This window comes from Ovis aries, chromosome 2, assembly GCF_016772045.2.
Source record: "Ovis aries strain OAR_USU_Benz2616 breed Rambouillet chromosome 2, ARS-UI_Ramb_v3.0, whole genome shotgun sequence".
NCBI classification, from domain to species: Eukaryota; Metazoa; Chordata; class Mammalia; order Artiodactyla; family Bovidae; genus Ovis; species Ovis aries.
In genome coordinates, this window is record NC_056055.1 from 238,480,791 (window position 1) to 238,504,968 (window position 24,178).

Consider the following 24,178-nt stretch of genomic DNA (forward strand, 5'->3'; position numbering starts at 1 on the left):
GATTTTAAAATTAAAAAAATAAAAAAAATTAAAAAAAAGGAATCATCCTTGAGAATAACAACCAGAAAAAGTTTCACCCAACTAGTCTTCACATTAGAAAACATTACATTGTAAAAACATTCTTTCATCAGTGCTGACAGTATTTTTTTTTTAAATAAACCCTGTAACTCACAAAGCAGTCCCTTAAATCAAAGTAACAGATACATACAATTGGTTTCTATACATGCAGAGTCAGCTCAACTCAAAAATAAGAGTGCTTTACCCTAACTTCCAAAGAGCTCTGGTATCTAAGAACCCACTAACTAGTCAATAGGGAATGTTGTTCTTGAGAGACTTGGATTATCGTAACTATTAATATGCTAGGTCTGTATTAGTTCGTATTATCAAAGCCAAGAGTACTTCTCCCTGGCCACTAAAACACATCTCTTGAAGATTAAATTTTTCAGCTAATGCAGTTTAATTAAATAATGGTGCTTTTCTCTACCAATTTAAAACTTTCCTTTAAAAAACTAAGTGACATATACCCTCAAGTTTATGAAAAACCTACGTCTCAAAGATAGTGTTATAATTTTAACAGCCCCAAATTCATTATAAATAAGAAATTCAGTCTACACTTAATAGATTAAGCCTGAAGAAGTATTCCAAATAATGTGATAAAAACTGGTTAAAAAATAGATCAAACACTCTTGACAAACTACAAAGATTCTCAAATTATGTCTTCTCAACCAAAATTTATATACCCCTCCAAGTTTTTCAAGACATTTAAGTTTTAGCTTTCTTTTTAATAAAACAAATGCACTCATTATCACAGGTTTTGCTATTATAACAGCTGAATACCTACACCTCATCTGGCAGGTTCCCACATGCCCCTGAGCTCAAAACTCTGAATTACACAATGTTTCACAAGAACTACCTAGAATTATGTTTCCAAATGCTCTCACTCTCCCTGTTATGATTATGCAAGCAAACTACTTCAATAGCAGGAACCCAGTGATAGTTCATTCCTCTACCTTCTTCCCTACTTTTCCTGATTAACTGGTTGTCTTCTGTAAAAACTTTTCCCCAATCACTTGCTTAAGTGGTTTCTACGCTTTCAATGCAGAAACTTTTACATAAGGAATCAGAGTTTTACGTAACAATTAGGCCCAAACATGCACTCTCACTAACATGTCAAGTTATTCAAGACTATTATATATATCACAGAGCATCTGTTCAGAATTTATGTAAATGTTCCATAAGCTTCTCTATCTTCTAGGATATTCCAAATGAGTTACTGTCAATTTTCCTTTTGGCTAATTAGTCTGGGGAGTTATATTTATTAGCTACAACTTTGAGGCTGTTGTCTTTGGGATTCAAAATACTAATACAAAGAACTGCCAAGTCAAAAGTTTTTGTGTGCACAGGTCATGTTCATACATGAACCTACATGCAACTCATCTTCATATTAGAAGATAATTACATTGCAAAAACTGAATTCCATTTTTCTTGATCTATCTTTGTGCTAAACACTATCTTATATTACTTTAAATCCATTTTGTAAATTCTATAGATCCCCAAAGAAGCCAATGTGAAAAATGTTTTGGGGGTGAAAATATTTAACACAGAAAAGTACTCAAGTTTCGCACTGTTATATTCTTGGTAAGGAGAAGAACTACTCAAACAAGTGTTGCAGTTAGTACACTATAAAATGTTATCAGTACTAGCCTCAGAGAATTGTTTGCTCACAATAAAGATGAGAATCTTAACAGCCTACAACATCTGTAGCAACATTTTTTTTTTATAACATGCTGACTGGTATTAAGAAAGTCGTCCAGGGAAACTTAGATTTATTGATAGAGCAAAGAATAAACGTATACTACATCCTAAGATCAAGCATGTAAATGGTTAACTACTCACGGGCCTTGCCTGTGGACTCAAGTAAGGTTCAAAATCATCATCGTTTAATCCATCCTTTTGATGTACAGATCCATTTTGTACTAGAGGAAAAAAATTCCAATTAGGAGTGTCTCAATCGTACAATCTACCTCCCAAATTAATCAAATTACCTCCTAACAAGAGAAAAACCTTACTAAACAGAGCAAGTTAAGTTTGAATTTCAAAACGGTGAAGATGAGAGTGAATGCTGAGCAACAATTTGTCAGTGAAAATGTCTCCCTCCACCCAGAGAAAGTTGATCTAAAAAGGTCATTTTATTGGCTCCTCTAGATTTCAATTCCCTCCCGCTTCCCCTCCCCCACCACATGTGAGTACTTCCAGAGTGTGATCCACGAGGATGAAAAACAAAGGCCTTCTAAGACCTACAGGAAACTAAGGACCTGGAACATTTCAAGACCGATTCCACCCCCCACTTCTAATGAATTACTCCTTGTTCACGAAAAAGCTGTTCGTCAGCTGCAGGAACACACCGAAGGGGTCAAACACTTAAGCGTGTGAGGCACCTGCAAACTAAGCGGCTTCCGAACGGTCCTCTCCCCGGGGCGCTTCCCGGAGACCCCGCCCCCCCCCACTCCGGGTCCCCTCGCCCTCCCGGGGCCACCGGCGGAGCCGCGCTCACCTTTGTTTCCTTGACCTTTTGGTCTCTGCAGGCGAAGGAAACGTCGCCGAGCGGCAAGTCGTCCGAGGAAGAAACGGAAAAGGAAAGACAAATTAAAGCCGGGCCCGAGAAGGGAATAAAGGCGCAGGCCTGAGGAGCGGCGTCAGGAACGGGGGTGGAGGGGGAGGCTGAAGATGGGAGGCGGGGGAAGTGCGAAGCCGGAGGGGGCCGCGGAGAGGAGCCGGGGCAGCGCCACAAACAACGCGAGGGGGCCAGGGCTTCAAGGAAGGGGAAGGAAACAGGAGAAAAAACGAGGCCCGCTGAGAGGAAGGGACGCGGCGCGGCCGGCGGGTCCGAGGCCCGGGGAAGAGCGGGGAGAACGGGCCGAGGGCGAGGCGCTGGGCGCGGCCGGCCTGAGAGGCTCGAAACCTGGCCCGCGAGAAGCGCCGCCTCGCCTTGGCCCGACTGGGGGCGGCGGGTCCGGGCCTAGTCAGGCTCCCTCTCGCCTCACACAATGGCCGAGGCATGCGGGCCGGGCCTGTACCTGCTCCAAGAGGCTGCTGGCCGACATGACTCTCGGATCCTCAGGGGTGAAGACGGCGGCAGACTCTCCTCAGGGCGGCGGCGGCAGCGGATGAGGCCCGGCGACGAGAGCAGGCGGCGCGGTGGCGGCTTTTGTCCCTGACACTCGGGGGCCTCGGCGGACGCAGCGGAGACACAGCGCGCGGCTCGGGCTCCGGCTCCGACTCGGCGACGCTCTAGCCCGAGAGCTCAACGCCCGTCTCTATGCCTTTACGCGCGCGCTCGCCCCTCGCAGCCGAAATAAGAGCGCCGGGCGGCGGAGGCGGTCGGCGCGCGCGGCGCGACGCTGACTCTCACAGTCACTCACCCACGCGGAAGGGGCCCGGCGCGAAGCACCCCGGGAAGGCAGAGGCGGGACCGCAGCGCCCTCTGGTCGTGTGGAGGAGCGGAAGCGGCGCGCGCGGCCTCCCCGCCCCCACCGCCTCGGGATTGGGGCCTAGGAGGGTGGGATTGGCGGCCAGGGTTGCACCACGAGGTTTTGACTAACAGCTGGAGCTGAAGAGAGGCCGTTTAGCTTGAGGAAACCTACAAAAGTTGGGTTTTCGAGGAAGAAGCGACCCTCGAAGGCTGAGCGACCTTAAACCTGCTTCCCAGTTGCGGATGGCACACTCCCCCTCATATGGGAGGGAACACAAACGGGAGTCACAGATCCCTCAGGGAGTTCAAAGGGACCCTGCCCTGAGAAAGAAAGCCGTCACCTGCTTATCTTCTTCTGTTATCAGGCTACAAGAAAGAGTACCCAGAGAACAAAAATATTCACAAAAAATCTGATCCCCTGAGAAAGAGATTTACCCTTTGGCGGTTACAGGCAGAAGAATCTACAATTCTTTTTCAGGAACATCGCTGGCCCCCATGATAATCTGTTAAACTGTGGATTTTCTTTCCAAGAAAAACACATCTACACAAAATTTTACTGTTCTTTCAATGAGCCCTTACCTGGAGAAGGAAGGAAATTCATGCTCTTTAAATACCTGCTGTAGACTATGCTTTGTTGCTAGGTGTTTTCAAACATATTAAAGACTTTCAGCATCAAAACAGCTGTCAGTCCAGTTTACAACTGAGGAAACAGAGAAGTTAAGGCATGTGCCCAAGGTCACAAAGCTATTAAAGAAGTTTGTCTGACATTGAGAGGAACATAATAGTGGCCCTCCAACCCCAAGAGAAATCATATGTATTGAGGAGGTATAAAGGATGGGGATGGCACTCGTGATAAAGAACCTGCCTACCGAAGCTGGAGACACAGGAGATGCAGGTTCTATCCTTGGGTTGGGAAGATTCCCTAGAGGAGGAAATGGCAACCCACTCCAGTATTCTTTCCTAGAGAATCCCATGGACAGAGGAGCCTGGTGGGTTTACAGTCCATGGGGTCATAAGGAGTCAGACAGGACTTAGCAACTGAGCACACACACAAAGGGTGGGCAGCAGCATTTTTCATCAGAGGCAAACCTGACTCGTGCAAGGATATTTGATATGGGACAGCCCATTACCTAATAGCTTTTGTTTTTGCAAATAGTAGTAAACAGATGAATAATGCACTCTTAAGGGTCAACCTGATACCATCCATTCCCTGGATACAGGAAACTTTGGTGGACTCAGTAGTAAAATAAGTGATAACATGTTGGATGTTGCATCATAATTTTACTAAAAGTGCTCAAAGTACTTTTTTCCTGCCCATAATCACATTTATGGTTGGAATGGATAAGGTGAGGTACCAAATATGATAGATTTCTGGCAGAATCCAGGTTCAGAGCATAGATCCCACCAAAGAAAGAAAAGTAACCTGGTAAGCCTTTTAAAAAAAAAAAAAAAGATAACTTAGTCAGTTAACTCCATTAGCCAGATTTATGTGTAAACTGTAAGTAAAGTTACCTAACCTACCCTTTTAGATGTGTATGGTAAAAATAGGGTTAGACCAGGAGTCATAACCTGGGAGAGGGAGTGACTAAATACAGGACTTCGCAACAGATTTATGACTCTAGGTAAACTACTAAAACTTTCAGCGATTCCCTCACGTGGTGAAAGGGATAATAATATATACCTAACAGGTCTGTTGCAAAGATAAAGTTCCATAAATCAAAAAACAAAAACATTAAAGCAAATCTGGTACATTTTAAGTTTCTTTCCTATAATCCCATTAAGGGATGATAGTGAAAATTCCCTCCTTTCAATAATATTTTCTTAGTGCCTGAAATTTTGATTAGTCCCTTTGGGATTACCTTCTGTCCTACAGGAGTTCCCAGTTAAAAGGCAGATATCCTGGGGGGAAGGATAGTCTCTAAACCTGAATTAGTTCACAAGATTGGCTTTAACAGGCCCCTGAACAGAACACTAACAATAATGATATATATTTAGGGACTTTCCTGGTGGGTGGTTCAGTGGCCAAGACTCCTCGATACCACAGCAGGAGGCCCAGTTCAATCCCCAGTCAGGGATCTAGATCCCACATGCTGCAACTAAGACCCAGCACAGCCAAAAAAAAAAAAAAAGATTAAGACATAGAACTTCCCTGATGATGCAGTGGTTAAGAATCTACCTGCCAATGCAGGCGACATGGGTTTGATCCCTGATGAAAGAAGATTCCACATGTCATGGGACAACTAAACTTGTTTGCCACAATTACTGAACCTGTGCACTAGAGCCCACAGACTGCAACTACTGAAGCCCGAGTGCCCTAGAGCCCGTGCTCTGCAATAAGAGAAGCCACCATAATGAGAAGCCTGTGCATCCACCCACCACAAGTAAAGGAAGCCCGCTTGCAGCAAGAAAAACCCCAGCATAGCCAAAAAAGAGAGAGAGAGAGACATATAATTAATCATCGGGAAGAGGGAGAGGAAGTCTGGAGTGTGGGGTATCATCTTAGGGTGGCAGAGAAAAGAATAGTGTATCAGAAATTAGTTTGGATTCTAGTTTCACCTCTACCACTAGGTGCATAGATCATTCAGTCCCTCTACTAACATAACAAGTATTTATTGAGGGCGAGGAGTACATCAAGGCTGTGTGTTGTCACCCTGCTTATTTAACTTACATGCAGAATACATCATGAGAAATGCTGGACTGGATGAAGCACAAGCTGGAATCAAGATTTCTGGGAGAAATATCAATAACCTCAGATATGCAGATGACACCACCCTTTTGGCAGAAAGTGAGGAAGAACTAAAGAGCCTCTTGATCAAAGTGAAAGATGAGAGTGAAAAAGTTGGCTTAAAGCTCAACATTCAGAAAACTAAGATCATGGCATCTGGTCCCATCACTTCATGGCAAATAGATGGGGAAACAGTGGAAACAGTGGCTGACTATTTTGGGGGGCTCCAAAATCACTGCAGATGGTGATTTCAGCCATGAAATTAAACGACGTTTGCTCCTTGGAAGGAAAGTTATGACCAACCTAGATAGCATGTTAAAAAGCAGACGGACCTTGCCAACAAAGGTCCATCTAGTCAAGGCTATGGTTTTCCAGTAGTCATGTATGGATGTGAGAGTTGGACTGTAAAGAAAGCTGAGCGCCAAAGAATTGATGCTTTTGAACTGTGGTGTTGGAGAAGACTCTTGAGAGTCCCTTGGACTGCAAGGAGATCAAACCAGTCCATCCTAAAGGAGATCAGTCCTGGGTGTTCACTGGAAGGACTGATGTTGAAGCTGAAACTCCAATACTTTGGCCACCTGATGCAAAGAGCTGACTGATTTGAAAAGACCTTGATGCTGGGAAAGATTGAAAGCAAGAGGAGAAGGGGACGACAGAGGATGAGATGGTTGGATGGCATCACCGACTTAATGGACATGAGTTTGGGTAAACTCTGGGAGTTGGTGATGGACAGGGAGGCCTGGTGTGCTGTGGTCCATGGGGTCGAAAAGAGTCAGACACGACTGAGTGATTGAACTGAACTGAACTAAGGCAGTGCGCTGGAGAGAAAGTCGTAAGAGCTCACTTCCCCTTGAAGTCTATAGTCAGGGAAACTGGCAACAAATAGCTATTAAAGTAATTATTCAATCACAGTTGTGTAGAGTGCATGAGAAAGCATAGATGGACCTCACTTAGTCAGAAGACCAGGAAGTTTTCTCTGAAGTCCTGAGCTTCAGCTAGAACCTGAAAGGTGACCGGAAATTGACCAGTCTAGGAGGGAAAGAATGTGAGAGATAATGTGTGCAAAGGCCTCAGGCAGGGAAGGAGCTTTGGCACTGGTGAGGAACTAAAAAAAAGGCCAGTGTGACTGGTGCCTAATGAGAGACAGGATGAAACTAAATAAGACTCAAGAATTGGGCAGAAAGAAGAAAAATAGAGACTTCAGTTGTTAACTACTAGCAGTGATCATCTGGTAAAGGGTTAATAGAAACATAGTATTCTCAGGTTTATGTTTTAAGAAGTTCACTGTGATTGCGGTGTGGAAAGGAAATTCAGAGAGAGATGAGTACATTAGGAGTTAGAAGAATATCGCAGCAAATCCAAGCAAAAGGTATTGGTCTAACACAGTGATGATGGGGAATACCTTGGCAGTCCAATGCTTAGGACTCCTCGTTCTCACTGTTAAGGGTCCAGGTTCAGTCTCTGGTGGGGGAACTAAGATCCCACACGTTGTGCAGTTTGTCGGGGGGAGGAAAAAAATACATATATATAAACAGAAAAGGACAAATGGACATTTTAGGTGGTAAAAAGAGAGGTCTCAGTGATTGATTGGATTTTGGGAAGGCATTAAAGGAGGCGATACAAATGTAATATCTAGTTTAATTTGAGTGATTTGGTGGATCTGATGCCATTTTCTTTAACTATGTTTATTTATTTTTAATATCAATATTTATTTATGTGGCTGCACTGAGTCATAGTTGCAGGACACAGGATCTTCAATCTTCATTGCAGCATTCCAACTCTTAGCTGCAGCATGTGGGATCTAGTTCCCCCGACCTGGGCCCCCTGCATTGAAAGCAGGTGCCATTTTCTAAAGCAGGTAATACTAGAGATGGGGAAAGATCATTAATTCACCTTTGGATATGCTGTGTTTCAAGAGAATCTAAAATATCAGATAGGCATATTCCATAGACAGTTAAAAGGTTTGAGGCTTAGAGAGTAAAATCAAACTAGGAATACAAATCTTGGAATCTCTGGTATGGGGATGTTAGTTAAAGCCAAGAGAGCCCCTGAAATATTTCCTCAGAAGAGCAACAGGCCCAGTACCAAACTAGAGATGGAAGGGAAGAGACAGAGGAAATCATCTCCTTACTCAGAGTCTGTTTCCAAGACTGTAAAATAGGGACGTGGGGCTATTAATCTCAGAATAACTTCTGAGATTCCTGCTAGTTCAACCATTTTAGACCTCTGGAAGGTAAAAACCAAAGAAATTCTTCCGAATGTATGAAGGGGGCAGTGGGGATAAGAGAAAGAAAAGAAGCAGGCAAGGAGAGGACTTCCCTGGCGGTCCAGTGACTAAGACCCAGGCTTCCACCTCAGGGGATACAGTTTAATCCCTGGTTCAGTTCAGTTCAGTTGCTCAGTCGTGTCTGACTCTTTGCAACCCCATGAATCACAGCACGCCAGCCCTCCCTGTCCATCACCAATTCCCGGAGTTCACTCAGACTCGTGTCCATCGAGTTGGTGATGCCATCCAGCCATCTCATCCTCGGTCGTCCCCTTCTCCTCCTGCCCACAATCCCTCCCAGCATCAGAGTCTTTTCCAATGAGTCAACTCTTCGCATGAGGTGGCCAAAGTAGGTGGCCAAAGTACTGGAGTTTCAGCTTTAGCATCATTCCTTCCAAAGAACACCCAGGAATGATCTCCTTTAGGATGGACTGGTTGGATTTCCTTGCAGTCCAAGGGACTCTCAAGAGTCTTCTCCAACACCACAGTTCAAAAGCATCAATTCTTTGGCGCTCAGCTTTCTTCACAGTCCAACTCTCACATCCATACATTACTGGAAAAACCATAGCCTTGACTAGACGGACCTTTGTTGGCAAAGTAATGTCTCTGCTTTTGAATATGCTATCTAGGTTGGTCATAACTTTTCTTCCAAGGAGTAAGCGTCTTTTAATTTCATTTCAAATCCCTGGTTAGGACAAGTTTAATCCTTGGTTAGGACAGGTTCGATCCCTGGTTAGGACAGATTTTACGTGTAATCTCCAAAATTTTACTATGGGCTGGGCTGGGCCCTAGCACTCTTGCTCTTTTTCTCAAATGTTTCCAGACTTCAGGAACAGCAGACTTCATTGCCCAAGTCACCCCCTTATTAAGGCAGGAATGGAACATTTATCCTTTGATAAATGTTTATATACTTCACACAACTGACACTGTAAAACCCTATTTTTAAAGATTTCTACTGGTTCTCTGTAATCCACACAGTTTACAAAGCTTGTGACTCCCTAGCCATCTATATTTCTCACCATACACTCCAAGCTCCAGCCACATTGCATTTTTCTGAAACATACAATTTTTTCCTGGAACCTACAACTTTGCACATACTGTTCTTTCTGCCTCCAGTGTCCTTGCCATCTCCCCTCCCCAATTCCCATTTGTCCTTCAAAACCCTGATCTCTTAAGCCATATTTTTTCCCTTGAGCAGAACAAAGGTGCTCTCTTTGTCCACCCATAATATTGGTCACAGTTCCTTATGGTAACCTGTTTTAGTGTATTAAAGTTATCTGTTTATATCAGCATTTTTCTTTTGGAAATCTTGGACTCAGTTGAAAATCTAATGAGAGTAATGAAACTTCTCAGAAAAATGCACAAACAACCAAATTTTTACCTCCAATCTCATTATGTACTCTCTTTCCCAAGTATGGGGGGGGGGTCCCTGGTGGCTCAGCTGGTAAAGAATCTGCTTGCAATGCAGGAGACCCAAGTTTGATCCCTGGTCAGGAAGATCCCTTGGAGAAGGGAATGGCTACCCACTTCAGTACTCTTCCCTGGAGAATTCCAGGGACCGAAGAGACTGGCGGGCTACAGTCCATGGAACTGCAAAGAGTCAGACACTACTGAGCGATTAATGCTTTTGCTTTCACACTTTCCCCAAGTACATTCATTTCATTGACTGCAGGTTAAGAGAACCAGCTCTCAGATTATATACTGCCTCTCCAATAAATCTATGACTGCTTATAGGACAAAAAACATTTTATTATTAATCTTTATAATCCAGTGCTTGCTAAATAAATGTTTGTTGAATTAATTTCTCGCATTCATTTTCAAAATTCTCCCTAGTAATGTCAATCTCCATTTTATTAATGAAAACCTTGTGGGGCCAACATTTGCATTCAAAAGTTAAATGTGAAGATTTCACTAGCATAATTGAATGTTAAAGGAAAGGCACTGGAAATCCCAAGATAAATGGATGGTTGGCTTTTGACGTGCAGGTGTGTTTTATGACTCGCTGTATGAAGTTCTGAGAAGAGCAACATGAGAACAAAGCTAAAGGAAGAAAAGACCTACAGCTGGGCCAGGTGGCCTAAGGACACTAGGAATCCACAAGGGCCCCTGTCGGGGATGTCATCAAGGGCAGAAAAGAACCAGAACCCAGAAAGAGCCAGCAGGAAAAGATCCTTGAAGTTTTTAACTCAGAGTCTAGAGGTGAAAGCTGAAAGTTTCACCAGTCCCCCAAGAAATGAGAAAGCTAATGATAATGTAATAAGCTTTTCATAAAGCTAAACTTATTCAGTGTAGATTTATTTATTCTTAGGTTGTTTTCCTCCTGCTTTCTTGATGTGAAAATGCCCTTTCTTCTCAAATGATGCCAGTAAAAATTAGCCATTTAAAAAATAGCCCTTGCTCACTTTGGCAGCACATATACTAAAATCGGAACACTACAGAGAAGATTAGCATGGCCCCTATGCAAGGATGACATGCAAATTCATGAAGTATTCCATATTTTTATATGTATGGCTGAGTCCCTTCGCTATTCCTCTGAAACTAGCACAACATTGTTAATCAGTTATACCCCAATGCAAAATAAAAAGTTTAAGGTTTGGAAAAATAAAAAATATACGCTAGATGTTGAAGATATAATAGTGAGCAAAAGAAAATAAGTCAATAAATTAATATCCTTATTTGGTAAAATATAGTGTATAGAACTCCACACTGGTTCCTATTCTTTTTTTTCTCATACTGTTTCCTAAGACTTTTTTTTTTCAAACCTCTTTTATTGATCCACAGGATCTCAGAGTTTCAACAGCACTGTGCTAGGAAACAGCTTATAGTCTTAATCTGGAAAATGAAGTATAAACAAGATTTCTGGAGATAGTTCCAAGAGAAAAATGAAGTTAGGGAGACCTAGGAAGGACTGGTTCAATTTTAAGTCTGTGCCAAGAAAAAATATTTAATGAATGTGCTTCTAAACTATGACAGTGTTTTATAGTTAAATGCTTCCCTTTTGATCCTTGGGTGGCAGCTACAGAGCGTGAGAGGCAAAAATATATCCACTTTGCTCAGAAAGGCTTATCAGAATGTCTTGGTCAATGGAAATGTTAACTTAGGATTTCTGAAGCATAGTGGTTCCATTTTTGTTCCTGGAGCAGGGAAATATATTTTCACTGAGTTGGTAAAGACTTTACAATATTATTAATGTTCTATGAAATTGGTTCCTCATAAACAAGGCACATGGGGTTGGGCTCTCAGTTCAGTTCAGTTGAGTCGTGTCCAACTCTTTGTGACCCCATGGACTGCATCACACCAGGTTTCCCTGTCCAACACCAGCTCCTGGAACTTGCTCAAACTCATGTCCATCGAGTCAGTGATGCCATCCAACCATCTCATCTTCTGTCATCCCCTTCTTTTCCTGCCTTCAATTTTTCCCAGCATCAGGGTCTTTTCCAAAGAGTCAGTTCTTTGCATCAGGTGGCTAAAGTATTAGAGGTTCAGCTTCAGCATCAGTCCTTCCAATTAACACCCAGGACTGATATCCTTTAGGATGGACTGTTTTGATCTCCTTGCAGTCCAAGGGACTCTCAAGAGTCTTCTCCAACACCACAGTGCAAAAGCATCACTTTTTTTGCACTCAGCTTTCTTTATGGTCCAACTCTCACATCCATATATGACTAATGGAAAAACCATAGCTTTGACCAAACGGACCTTTGTCAGCAAAGTAATGTCTCTGCTTTTTAATATGCTGTCTAGGTTCGTCATAGCTTTTCTTCCAAGGAGCGAGTGTCTTTTAATTGTGTGGTTGCAGTCACCATCTACAGTGATTTTGAAGCCCAGGAAAAGAAAGCCTGTCACTGTTTCCACTGTTTCCCTGTCTATTTGCCATGAAGTGATGGGACCAGATGCCATGATCTTAGTTTTTTGAATGTTGACTTTTAAGCCAGCTTTTTCACTTTCCTCTTTCATCAAGAGGCTCTTTAGTTCCTCTTCACTATCTGCCATAAGGATGGTGTCATCTGTGTATCTGGGGTTATTGTTATTTCTCCTGGAATCTTGATTCCAGCTTGTGCTTCATCCAGCCTGGCATTCTACATGATGCACTCTGTATATAGACCCAGGGTTCCATCCCTCGGTCGAGAAGATTCTCTGAAGTAGGAAATGGCAAACTACTCCAATATTCTTGCCAGGATATCCTATGGACAGAGAAGCCTGGTGGGCTACAATTCATGGGGTTTCAGAGTCAGACACGACTGAGCAACAGCATCCACTCTGCATAGAAGTTAAATAAGCAGGGTGACAATACACAGCCTTGACGTACTCCTTTCCCTATTTGGAACCAGTCTGTTGTTCCATGTCCGGTTCTAACTGTTGCTTCTTGACCTGCATACAGATTTCAGGAGGCAGGTAAGGTGGTCTGGTATTCCCGTCTCTTTCAGAATTTTCCTCAGTTTGTTGTGATCTACACGGTCAAAGGCTTTGGTGTAATCAATGAAGCAGATGTTTTTCTGGAACTCTGTTGCTTTTTCTATGATCCAACGGATGTTGGCAATTTGATCTCTGGTTCCTCTGCCTTTTCTAAATACAGCTTGAACATCTGGAAGTTCACAGTTCACGTATTGTTGAAGCCTGGCTTGGAGAATTTTGAGCATTACTTTGCTAGCATGTGAGATGAGTGCAATTGTGCAGTAGTTTGAGCATTCTTTGGCATTGAAATGAAAACTGACCTTTTCCAGTCCTATGGCCTCTGCTGAGTTTTCCAAATTTGCTGGCATATTGAGTGCAACACTTTAACAGCATCATCTTTTAGGATTTGAAATAGCTCAACTGGAATTCCATCACCTCCACTAGCTTTGTTCATAGTGATGCTTCCTAAGGTCCACTTGACTTTGCATTCCAGGATGTTTAGCTCTAGGTGAGTGATTACACCGTCGTGGTTATCTGGGTCATGAAGCTCTTTTTTATATAGTTCTATGTATTCTTGCCCCCTCTTCTTAATATCTTCTGCTTCTGTTAGGTCCATACAGTTTCTATTGTTTATTGTGCCCATCTTGCATGAAATGTTCCCTTGGTATCTCTGATTTTCTTGAATAAATCTCTAGTCTTTCCCGGTCTATTGTTTTCCTCCTTTTTTTTTTTTTTTTCATTGATCTGTTAGGAAGGCTTTCTTATCTATTAGGCTTGCTAATCTTTGGAACTCTGCACTCAGATGGATATATCTTTTCTTTTCTCCTTTGCCTTTTGCTTCTCTTCTTTTCTCAAATAATTGTTAAGGCCTCCTCAGACAACCATTTTGCCTTTTTGCATTTCTTTTTCTTGGAGATGGTTTTGATTACTGCCTCCTGTACAATGTCACGAACCTCCGTCCATAGTTCTTCAGGCACTCTGTCTATCAGATCTAATCCCTTGAATCTATTCCTCACTTCCACTGTATAATCGTAAAGGGCTGGGCTCTATACAGTAGGAAACAAATGAAGGAGTTCTAATCAGGGACTATGAGATCAGCATCATCTCAAACAGGACCACTAACAAAGTGATAAATCAGTACTTCCTGTGACTGATGGACAGGATAGATGATTTGGGTTCTAAAATCATTTCTCAGGTAAGTTCCCTCCCCCCACAACTCCCTCTCCAGTACTTTCGAGAGACGGTGAACAGGACTGTAAGCAAAACAACCTTAAGGAGCGGCTAAACAAAATACATTATCAGTAGAACATCATCATGATAAAATAGTTGAAAGTTTCCTTTTAGGTATTAAGATTCTCTAGCACATTTAAAGACTCTGTTTAATAAATTTGATCCATATACAATGCTTCAAATGTATCTGTTGTTTGGAATATAAATGTTAGTTTCCTCATTGTAAAATGATGTAAACAATGCTATTGACCACACAGGACTGTAGTGAGGATCAAATGGATTAACAATGTAAAGTGCTTAGAACAATGCTTGGTACATAGTTATCCTTCTATAAGTATTGGCTATTATTGTTATTATTATTAATATTATTATTCATGCATCAAATATCTATCCAGCCTCTACTACATGCCAGGCACTGTTCCAGGGACTGCAGAAACAGCAGTGACTACGAGGTGAGAAAGGTCCCTGCTCTCATGGAGCTTCCATTCTAGTTGGGGGAGAAAAAAATACATGTATATCAGGTGATAGTAAAAGAAAGAAAAATAAAGCAGGGTAAAGGAAAGTGGGAAGCACAGTGCAGAAGGAAATTGCCACTTTTCATAGGATGGGTAATCAAGGAAGTCCTCTCTGATAAGGGAACATGTGAGCGGAGACTTGAAGGAAATGAGGTATTAATAATAAGCTCTGCAGCTACCTGGGGGGAAGAGTGTGCTTGAAACCACTGAATCAAAAAATAAGCTACAAAAAAATAAGTATTAATAGATTTGGGTTTGTAATAGGGAATGACAGCGTCTGTTAAGAAGCCATGTTCCACCTAACACAGGCCTCAGTTCCAGTCTGGTGCTGCTGTGAGGAAATGTGGACCCAGTGTTTGGTCCACATTTGGTTTGGTCCACATCTGGGCTTTGATTTTTGTTGTTGCTGTTTTTTGAAGAAAAGGTTTATCCTAAATTTTTCACGTGAACTGTTCCTATGTTTGAAACTCTATGTAGGCATAAACGGGGCTTCCCTGGTGGCTCAGATGGTAAAGAATCTGCCTGAGATGCAGGAGACTGGGTTTGATCCCTGGGTTGGGAAGATCCCCTGGAGGAGGAAGTGGAAACCCACTCCAGTATTCTTGCCTGGAGGATCCCATGGACAGAGGAGCTTGGCAGACTACAGTCCATGGGGTTGCAAAGAATCAGACATGAGACTGAGCAACTAAGCATGCATGCATATAGGCATAAATACACAGATTTGTTTGTCAAAAGACAGGTACAAGAATATTTGAAGGTGGGAATTCCCTGGTGGTCCAGTGGTTAGGATTTGGCACTTTCACTGTCAGGACTGGGTTCAATCACTGGTCAGGGAACTAAGATATGGAAAGCCACATGGCACAGCGCCCCTCCCACCAAAACAAAGTTTTTGCAGGCATTATTTATAACAGCCCCATACTGGAAGCTACCCATGTGCTGATCAGTTGTGGCATAGTAAATAATAGTCTCTACACAGCAAAGAGAAGCAATCAACTACACTTCACACATTATGGGTGAATCTTACAACATAATGTTGAGAGAAAAAATATCAGTCCCAAAAGAGTTCAAAAATAGGTAAAACTTAGAGACATAGATAGCTGGTACACTGTCTGGGAGAGGTGCTGGTGGGTTGTTTTTTTACTTTTCTCCCCCCTTGATCTGAAAGCTGATTTCATGGGTATGTTCAATTTAAGTTTATCAAACAGTGATTTATGTACTTTCCTGTATGCATTTATATGTCAATAAAAAGTTAAAACAACAGCAACTAAGACCCAACACAGCCAAATAAATGATTTTTTTTTTTTAAGTTTAAACAAAAATGCGGGCCAAAGTAAATCTTAAGGCTGATTCAGAGCTGTAGGTTTCCAGTTTGCTCTACAACACATATGTTTCTTTGGAGAAAACAACTGAGAAGTTTGGGGTTTTTTTTAAAAACATACTTTGAAATGCAGGTACAGAAGCTCCTACATTAAAGTCCAACGAGGAATCCGTCTTTTCTTCTGTATCACTACCCAGCCTCAGATTTATCTTTATATGTGACCCAATGCTAATGTCCACTTGTTTTCAAACTAGAAAAATCAACCCATGTATACCATATCATAAACCATAGTTACTAGTAAAGGCACATAGAAGCAAGAGGAGAACCCAGAGTTAATTTCAAAGTAGAGTGTGGCCTACTTTAAGATGAGAAGGCTTCAAGAATCTTCAGGTTGGGAGGCTCATAGACACAACAGAAATTTCAGGTAGTTATGAAGATGTAGTAAGAATCATACTGGGCTGCAATAATTTATCCAGCAAACAGGCATGTCTTAGCCTGGGCTATGGACCATAGGTAGAGAGAATCAATCAGGTGTGAAAGATAGATTTTAGAATCTGTGTTCTGAGGAACTTCAAGCACAAGCATATCCCAAAGATACCTCAATTCAGGTGATGACTAGAGTTAAGAAGGCTGTTCTAGAGTGAAGACTGAAATCTCTGGATGTACGGTGAGGTTTGGGTCTTGGAGTCTCCTTGGAAGGAAACGATTGCCTTGAGTTGTTGATAAGAAAATTGTTGCTAAGAAAGGCAGAGTTACTAACATGGCAGGATTTGGGAACTAAGTCACACTGGTTTCTCCAAAGCAAGGATGGTGGAGCATGGTGAGGATGTTCAAGGAAAGTAGAATCTTCTAGGGGGAGTGAGATTGCCTAGCTTGGGACTAAGAAAGGTGTTCCAGGTTGGCAAGGAAACCTAGAAATGACTCAACTAAGGCTATCTAAGAAGAGAATATCAGGGGCAGAGAGTGCTAGTCTAGCAGAACTGATCCTTTGTTTAGCGCATCAGCCTTGCTTATCATTGTAGTAGGTTACAGACTACCCAAGAATTTCCCAGGGAGGAGGTATCCAAGGTGTGATGGGTCTGTATCAATTGTACTAGGTAAGTTGACTGAAAATGCAGGGGCTAGCTAACCTAGAATCTGATTTGTCTCAGAAAGGACTATTTCCTCAGGAGTATTACCCAAGTGAATCACAACTCATGCCTATTTTGAGAATTCAACCTTTTCTTTGTCCTTTCTGCCTTCTTGAGAGTTGTGGGCCAGCTATAACTCAATGAACTAGGAGTTCCATATTTCATGCTTGATTTCACTATCTTTATTTCACTATCATCAAGTGTTACCAGTACTTCCCACCATGCAGACTTACCTTTAATGCTTTTCATGAAATGGGTTAAAATGCCACCACTAAACAGTCAATCCACCTGAGTTGAATGTTAAATTCGAGGGTATCTGGATTAATTCTGGTCTTCCTTCCCAAATAGGGACAGCATAAAAGAAACTTCACATGAAGCAGCTTGAGATCTTAAATATTCAAGTCTATTGTTCCTTTTTAACTTTGGAATGGCAGGGAGTTTTAATCGGGGGAGGGGACAGGGACGGAGCCTGGAAATTGAAAAGGGGAAGAGAACAGGCATGCACCAGGCAGGGGCATGGCCAAGGTAAGACAGCTGAACTGTTGCTTCTGAGCCCTTTGTGAAAACCACATGGCAGGAACGTTTGGGACATTTACCTTCTACCAGCTGAAGTCCAGTCCTGTACTGGATTCATCTGCTGGAAACTCTGAGAAGCTGATGAATGACTGGGCTTTTTCCAGTGGAGTGCTCTCAGGAGAGACTGTCTGAGCTGCTGACTCTGCCTTGCTCTGGAGGCAGAAGCAACAAGACAGCAGATTCCCCCCCCCCCCCGCCCCCCCGCCCTTCTTGTATACCTAAGTCCAACAACTTGAAAATGGAATGCAAAAAAGTAGCCAAAAATGGTCTCTCCTAAGTCAGATTAGGTATACATCTTCTCCAGGAAGTACTCCCATTATTTACTGATCTCTGCCTCCAAGCTGGGTTAGATGCTTGACCCTTTGTTCTCTCTTTTCCCAGCCAATAGCTGTCACTGCACTTATCCCATTGGATGATGAGTTTCAGTATCTCCGTAGAGAAAGGCTTAACCATTTTGTACCTTTGGTAGCCTTCTGAAATCTACGGACCAGCTCTCGGAACAATATTTATCAATGCATGAAATAAAATACATAAGGTTACAGAGGAAACCAATTATATTGAAACATAGTTCTTAACTCCAGACAGTCTCTGGAGAATGAGTCCCTTGAGTGCATGGACTGAGCGAGCCTTCATCTCTGTACTGGGAGTGCCGAGCACAAAGCCTGGCACATAGGTGACACTTACATTTACTTAGTGAGTGAACAGAAAGATGGATGGCTACTGAAAGCTCAGCCTGAGGAACGGTTCATTGCAACGGCTTGTGGACATACCAGCGGCTTGCATGCGTCTCACCCCATCTGAGCTCATTTAGACCAGGGCTATGAGGAAACCCACACTCAACAACGGGTGCATAGCATTGAGCAATAATGACAGGCTATTGGAAGACCAGGAAAACAACAAAGCTCATGTATTTCCACCAGGTGGAATATTCAGAGTGAAAACAAACAGGCTCTGTCTTGAGGAGGCGATCTTTTGACTTAGGAAGCACGATCCTCACACTACTTTAAAACAGTACCAGCATCTCTTGAAACAAGAAAGAAAGGAACCTGAGCTAGCGTGTAGGTGTTCTCTAAGACTCCTCCTCAACAGAGTTAAGCCTGTTGTCTCTGGGAAAGAGCAAAGTGTCCTTAAAAACCACAATAGGAATGACATGTGCCTTTCTAGGTTCAAGCAGTAGTTTTAGACTTAGGCAGAAATTTTGTTTTTATGTACCAACAGAAAATCTAAAGAAGCAAGAAATAAAAGTCATTTCCCTCACTAAAGATATATTAAGGGCCAAAGCTTTGTTCTAAACTGATTGCTATGTCTATTGACTATTCTGAAAAGAAAAAACAAAACCCCAGACAATCTTAAAGCTGAAAACCACAACTGCATGGGATTCAGAAATTTCACCCTTAAGCCTTTTAAGATTGACCCTTCCAAGTTAAAGGGCTTCTCTAGCTATGCAGAGCTATTGGAGGGATGGCAGAACGCAGTTTTCACTTGCTTAACAACAGGGTTTCCAACATCTGTTGGAAGAAACATGGCTTCAGGTGGGTGCCTTCAAAAAAAATAAGGAAACTACAGGTCAAAGTTTTGTTTTTAATTAAAAAAAAAAAAAAAGACCTCCCACTCCTAAGATGTGTGCTTTCTTTTTTGACCTACTTTTCCTTTAAATGGTCTGCAGCTTCCCTACATTTTTCCTAGTGCAGTAAACAATGCATTCTTTAGAAATAAAAACCAGGGTCCACTCTTGCCCCAAACACTGAAGATGGTCAAAGAGAAAGAATCACAGCACAGAAAATGGGCCCAGCTCCAAATATACAAAAACATTAAAAAAAGAACAAAACAAAATACCCCCTCCCCACCCAAAGACATTATGCTTACATTCCTGGTACATTTCCTATAATATAATGCTGCAGACAACGCTTCTTTCCCAGGGAGTCCAGCTCGCTCAGAGGGAGACATCTACTTGATAGGCTGGGGTGTTGAGTCCTCCCTGCCAAACCTAAGGGTCTTTTATGAGCTCAGTATCTCACAGAAACATCTGTGGTATAAATGGTATAAATGAATCTAAAAGGGGACGAAGGCAGGCAGCCACCTGTCACTGTTCTCTGAATCAGCCAAAAAGCTGAAGAGCGTGGGATCCAGGAGACAGATGCCATTAACCATTGAAGGATAGAGGGGAAAACAAGAGGAAGCACCAAAGGAGTGGCTGCTTTTGGTTCCAAAGTCAAGAAAGGGCCCCACAAAAAAGGGCAGTTGGTCTGGAAGAGGAACTCTCCTGCTCCTGGAGTCACGCAATAAAAATGATGGCCTTGGAGCCCCACCCCCACCCCCACCCCTAGAACAGCCACAGTCTAAGGACCAGAGCGATTTTATACACCACACCACAGTTTGCAAATGAATGGACTAGGAGGGTAAGTGCTTTGACAGAGCACGCTGCAAGGTAAGCCTGAGCCCCAAAGCACAGCTGTGACATCTCTGGATTCTTATCTCTGCCCAGCTGCAGGTCCCTGACGCCACCTGCTTGGTGAAAATGTACCCTTCCGCTTAACACTGGCCTTGCCTCCAAACGGCACCCATGGTGGTAACCCTCAGAGATAGCAAGAGGCATCAGTAGCACTTCTGGAAGTAAGATAATTTCCTTGCCCCATCCTGGCCAAAGCACTTCCCTTTTTAAGCTTCTGCTAGTTTGTTACCTTCCCCTCTAAGCAGAGTTCAACTCACTTTTGTTTGGGGGTTTTGCACTGGCCTCTGAGGGCTTGTTCCAGGATACAACATCAAGGATACTTTTGCATCCACGTGTGAGTGGGTTGCCTTCCAGGGTCAGATCTGTGTTCCCTGGTTTGGTCAATGCACCTTTATGAGACTAAAACCATGTGTATACACAGAGAGACTAGCCTGGAAAGTGACTTCTGGAGAGGGTTTCGGGTTATCTCGATGCCTCCCCTCAAAAAAATACCTCTCTTGGTGTAAGACGGTTAGGACATTGAATGACCTATTCTCAACTTCCAGAAGGGCAGCTTGTTTTGTCCATTTTTCAGAGAGGGGCTGGAAGGGACCCGACATGTTCAGTTACAACAATGAGATCTTGTTTTTTAAAAAAAAGGATCCTATGTGGAAATGAGTGGGACAATGATAAAAATAAACAAATAATTAAAATTCCAAACCAAAACATATCTCCTGGCCCCAAGACCCCCAGTTAATCCTCTAAGACCACAATCTCCACATTGTGGACTTGATGCTGGTGTTCTTCCATCTCAGCCACGACTTTCTCCTCAGTCCTCAGTTCGGTCTCCAAAATGACTGCTTTGCCCTCAGTATCCTCAGCCTCTGGGTCTGGGGCTGGGTCAATCTCAATGATGGTCTGCCCATCCTCTGAGGTGCTTTCAACTGCCTGGATGGCCGAGGTTAGGCCAGACTCCATGGCCACCAGCTCCACAGGGCTCACCATGGTGGTCATGTTGCCCAGGGTACTCCCATCCTGCATGGCGGTGGAGCTTAGCAGCGCCAAGCTAGACGAAGGGTGGATGGTCACTGTGTCTGGTGAGCTGCTCTTGGCTGAGGAGACCACTGTGGCATAACGGAAGAGCTGAGGGCCAGAAGGCAGTGTGTGGACAGTCACAGGACTGGAGCCCTGGCTGAGGGTGGCCACTGGAATATTGCCCATGGAAAATGACTGACCCACTGGCGTGATGGTGATGGGTGAGATGACTGTGAACTGAGGCTGGTGGACAGGAGGAGAAGGGCTCAGGACGGTGGTGGAGGCTGGCCGCTGGAGCCGGGGCCTTTTGGGAGGCTTAGGAGTGCTCACAGGCATCAGTACCACATTTTGAACTGTCTGGGATTTCAGCCTGTGATCCTGGGCTTGCTTCTTCTGTTCTTCCAACTGACGTTCCAAGTCTAAGAAGAAAGACAGACTTTGTGTAGAGAGAAGTATAATCTTGGGAACAGTAGACTAGAAGTGAGGAGACCTGGGGTATTGTCCTGGTTTTGCTACTATTTAGCCTCAGGCAAGTCATGTCATCGTTTTCAAGAAGGAACTAGACTGGATGATCTTTACAAGTCCACCAGTTATTATATTTCATTGTGTGATTATAGGCAAGGTGATAATTCAGAATCTTGCCATACTGTGATCCTACTACAGCTCAACTCGAAAGCTCCTGTGGCATTTTGTCACCTCTCACCAAAATGCAAACCAAAGAAGTCTCCATTTGGTCCAGCAGTTTATATATGCTCTGCCTACAGATAAAAATAATATCTGTACAATCCCTTTGCAGTTGCCATGGACCTACAAAGGAGCTACAATGGCCATTCTGAAAAACAGTGATTTCCAAACTGTCCTTCAAGGCAGGATCACTTGCTGGTGACCCAGATGGCTTTAATCTATCATTAAAGATAAGCCCCAGAGAAGTCTACAGAAAGTTACAGAGGAAGTCCCTAAGAATTACAAACTGAAGGAGGTGTTAGAGTTCTAACACATTCATTTTGATAGAGATCCAGAGAAGTAAGGCTATTTAAGGTCACATAGCTTGGGCCAAAACAAAAGTCTTCTGATAGTCAATTTGGTGGCCTTCCCACCCCAATACACCTATCACTATCCCTCTCCCAAGGGTCTAATCCAACCTTGATGACTACTGGTGAGTCTGGTTCTATAGCAGAACATCTCTGCTGCTTAGCCCCTGATATACCTCCAATAAATAACCAGTTACACCCGAAGAGCACTATTCTTCCTGTGTGACACCAAGAGCAAGTCAATTCCTTGCTTGGAGGAAAAGAGTGTGTGTGTACACTAAGTCGCTAAGTTGTAGAGATAAAGAACATAGTCAAAAATTTTACAACGCTGCCTTTTAAAGGTTATAAGATACTACATTTTTTTCCCATCTTTGGTGGTAATCAAAGAAATGTGAACCTAAACAAGATATCAATTAAACCTATAGTTTTAAAAAAGTTAAATCAGAGAGTATTATAAAAAAACAACACCCAACGTTGGGAGCTCAAACTTGTGAACTAAATTGGTATAATCTACTCGGAAATTGGACAACAGGTCACAAAACTCCATAAACAAATATCAATACCATTTAGCCTCAAGCTTAGTCCTATGAAGTAGTTTATTTCTTTATTTTTGGGGGGCCTCACGGCTTATAGGATATCAGTTCCCCAACCAGGGATTGAACCTGGGTCATGGCATTGAAAGCCTAGAGTCCTAACCACGAGGCCACCAGGGAACTTCCATGAAGTAGTTTAAAAGGACATAAGAAGAAATGTTATATTCATACAAGTTCACTGCAATAAATAAGCCTTTGAAGAAATTTTTGAAAATTTAAATTCCTCTCTAGAAAAATGGCTACTCTGTAAAATGCTACTGGGTAGAAACTTGAAAAAATATTAGTATATCATAGTGAAAAAAGCAGAAAACACAACTTTATGTATATTGTGGTCATAACTAAAATATATGAACAAGGAACCAGAAGCCTACATTTCTAACAAAAACCATTTTTCAGACTGTTCTACCACTCTGAAAGAAGACAGTACTACCCTGGGCTTCACTGTCAAGGAGTGATGTGAACCCAGCAAATCATTTATTCTCTCTGTGCCTTTACTGGGTTACCTGTAAAATGAGGATAACAGCCTATAATATCCCTAGGAAGATGAAATGAAAAGGGGGATCTCTGAGAATACTTGGTAAACTGAATTTAAAATATAAACTGGGCATAAAAATAAGTTTAAAACAACCTAAATTGTTCTTCTCTTACCAAATGATCTTTCTTGCCTTGTCTTCCCAACTGACTGTATTCTACATCATATAAGATTGATAAGCGGTACCTCTAACTTGCTTTGTACCTTACTTCCTCTGAAAGCTTCTCATGACTTTTCTCTGGATATAAATGATAATTCCCTTTCTTCCACCACCATACCTTCCATATGCCTCTGTTACAGAACTCCTTTTTGCACGTATTTCTAAGTCTGCTTTCCCTTGAATTCCTTGAAAGCCCTCAAGAGACTGAGATTACCTTATTCAACATTATATTTCTAAAATCTAGCTTGGAGACCAGCACAAAGCATTGGGTTGGCCAAAAAATTTGTTCAGGTTTTTCTATAAGATCATGCAGAAAAACCCCAATGAACTTTTCAGCCAACCCAATATTTATTTAAAAGGGTTAAATTATACATATGCTCATAATTTCTGATTACCAGAAATAAGGGAAGTGCAAAATGTGTATCTATCAACCAACTCAGTATTAATAATGTAGAAAAGACAAGGGTCAGCTTTATTCTTCTGCCACTTATATTACTGGGCTAATGGAGCAATCTAGCAGACATCTTAATCCTTCAAAGAAATAAAAGGAGGATCATATTGCTAGTTTTCTTTCCTTTTGTGCTTCCTCTGCTTGACCTTATTCCACCTCACCTGGGACTATGTACAGAGAAAAAGCCAAATCTGATACTATGTGATTTGAAAGAAAGAAAGACAGAGAAAGAAGAACAGAAAAGGCAGGAGTAAGGGAAAGAGGGAAGAAAAGGAAGGAAGGAAGGAAGGAAGGAAGAAGCCAGTCCAGTCCCAACAGAAG

General features: G+C 42.5%; 2 protein-coding genes and 1 non-coding gene across 7 annotated transcripts in view; 1 reads left to right on the top strand and 2 right to left on the bottom strand.

The window, feature by feature from the left end:
• YTHDF2 (YTH N6-methyladenosine RNA binding protein F2) overlaps window positions 1-3,293 on the bottom strand; it is a 30,151-nt gene extending 26,858 nt beyond the window's left edge. For all 3 annotated transcript variants that reach the window (XM_027965412.3, XM_027965411.2, XM_060410611.1), the window contains exons 1-3: window positions 3,078-3,293; window positions 2,555-2,579; window positions 1,897-1,976 (exon numbers count right to left, since the gene is read on the bottom strand). In XM_027965412.3, coding sequence (XP_027821213.1) covers window positions 1,897-1,976; window positions 2,555-2,579; window positions 3,078-3,104 — 132 coding nt within the window. In that variant the 5' untranslated portion in view covers window positions 3,105-3,293. The remainder of the gene's footprint in view (window positions 1-1,896; window positions 1,977-2,554; window positions 2,580-3,077) is intronic.
• Window positions 3,294-10,857: 7,564 nt separating this feature from the next.
• Window positions 10,858-10,964, top strand: LOC114113296 (U6 spliceosomal RNA). The gene has a single exon (XR_003588359.1). It is a non-coding gene; the product is annotated as a U6 spliceosomal RNA (small nuclear RNA).
• A 6,465-nt stretch (window positions 10,965-17,429) lies between these two features.
• GMEB1 (glucocorticoid modulatory element binding protein 1) overlaps window positions 17,430-24,178 on the bottom strand; it is a 34,548-nt gene continuing 27,799 nt past the window's right edge. For all 3 annotated transcript variants that reach the window (XM_004005058.6, XM_042245047.2, XM_027965413.3), the window contains one exon: window positions 17,430-21,509. In XM_004005058.6, the coding sequence (XP_004005107.1) occupies window positions 20,809-21,509 (701 nt within the window). In that variant the 3' untranslated portion in view covers window positions 17,430-20,808. The remainder of the gene's footprint in view (window positions 21,510-24,178) is intronic.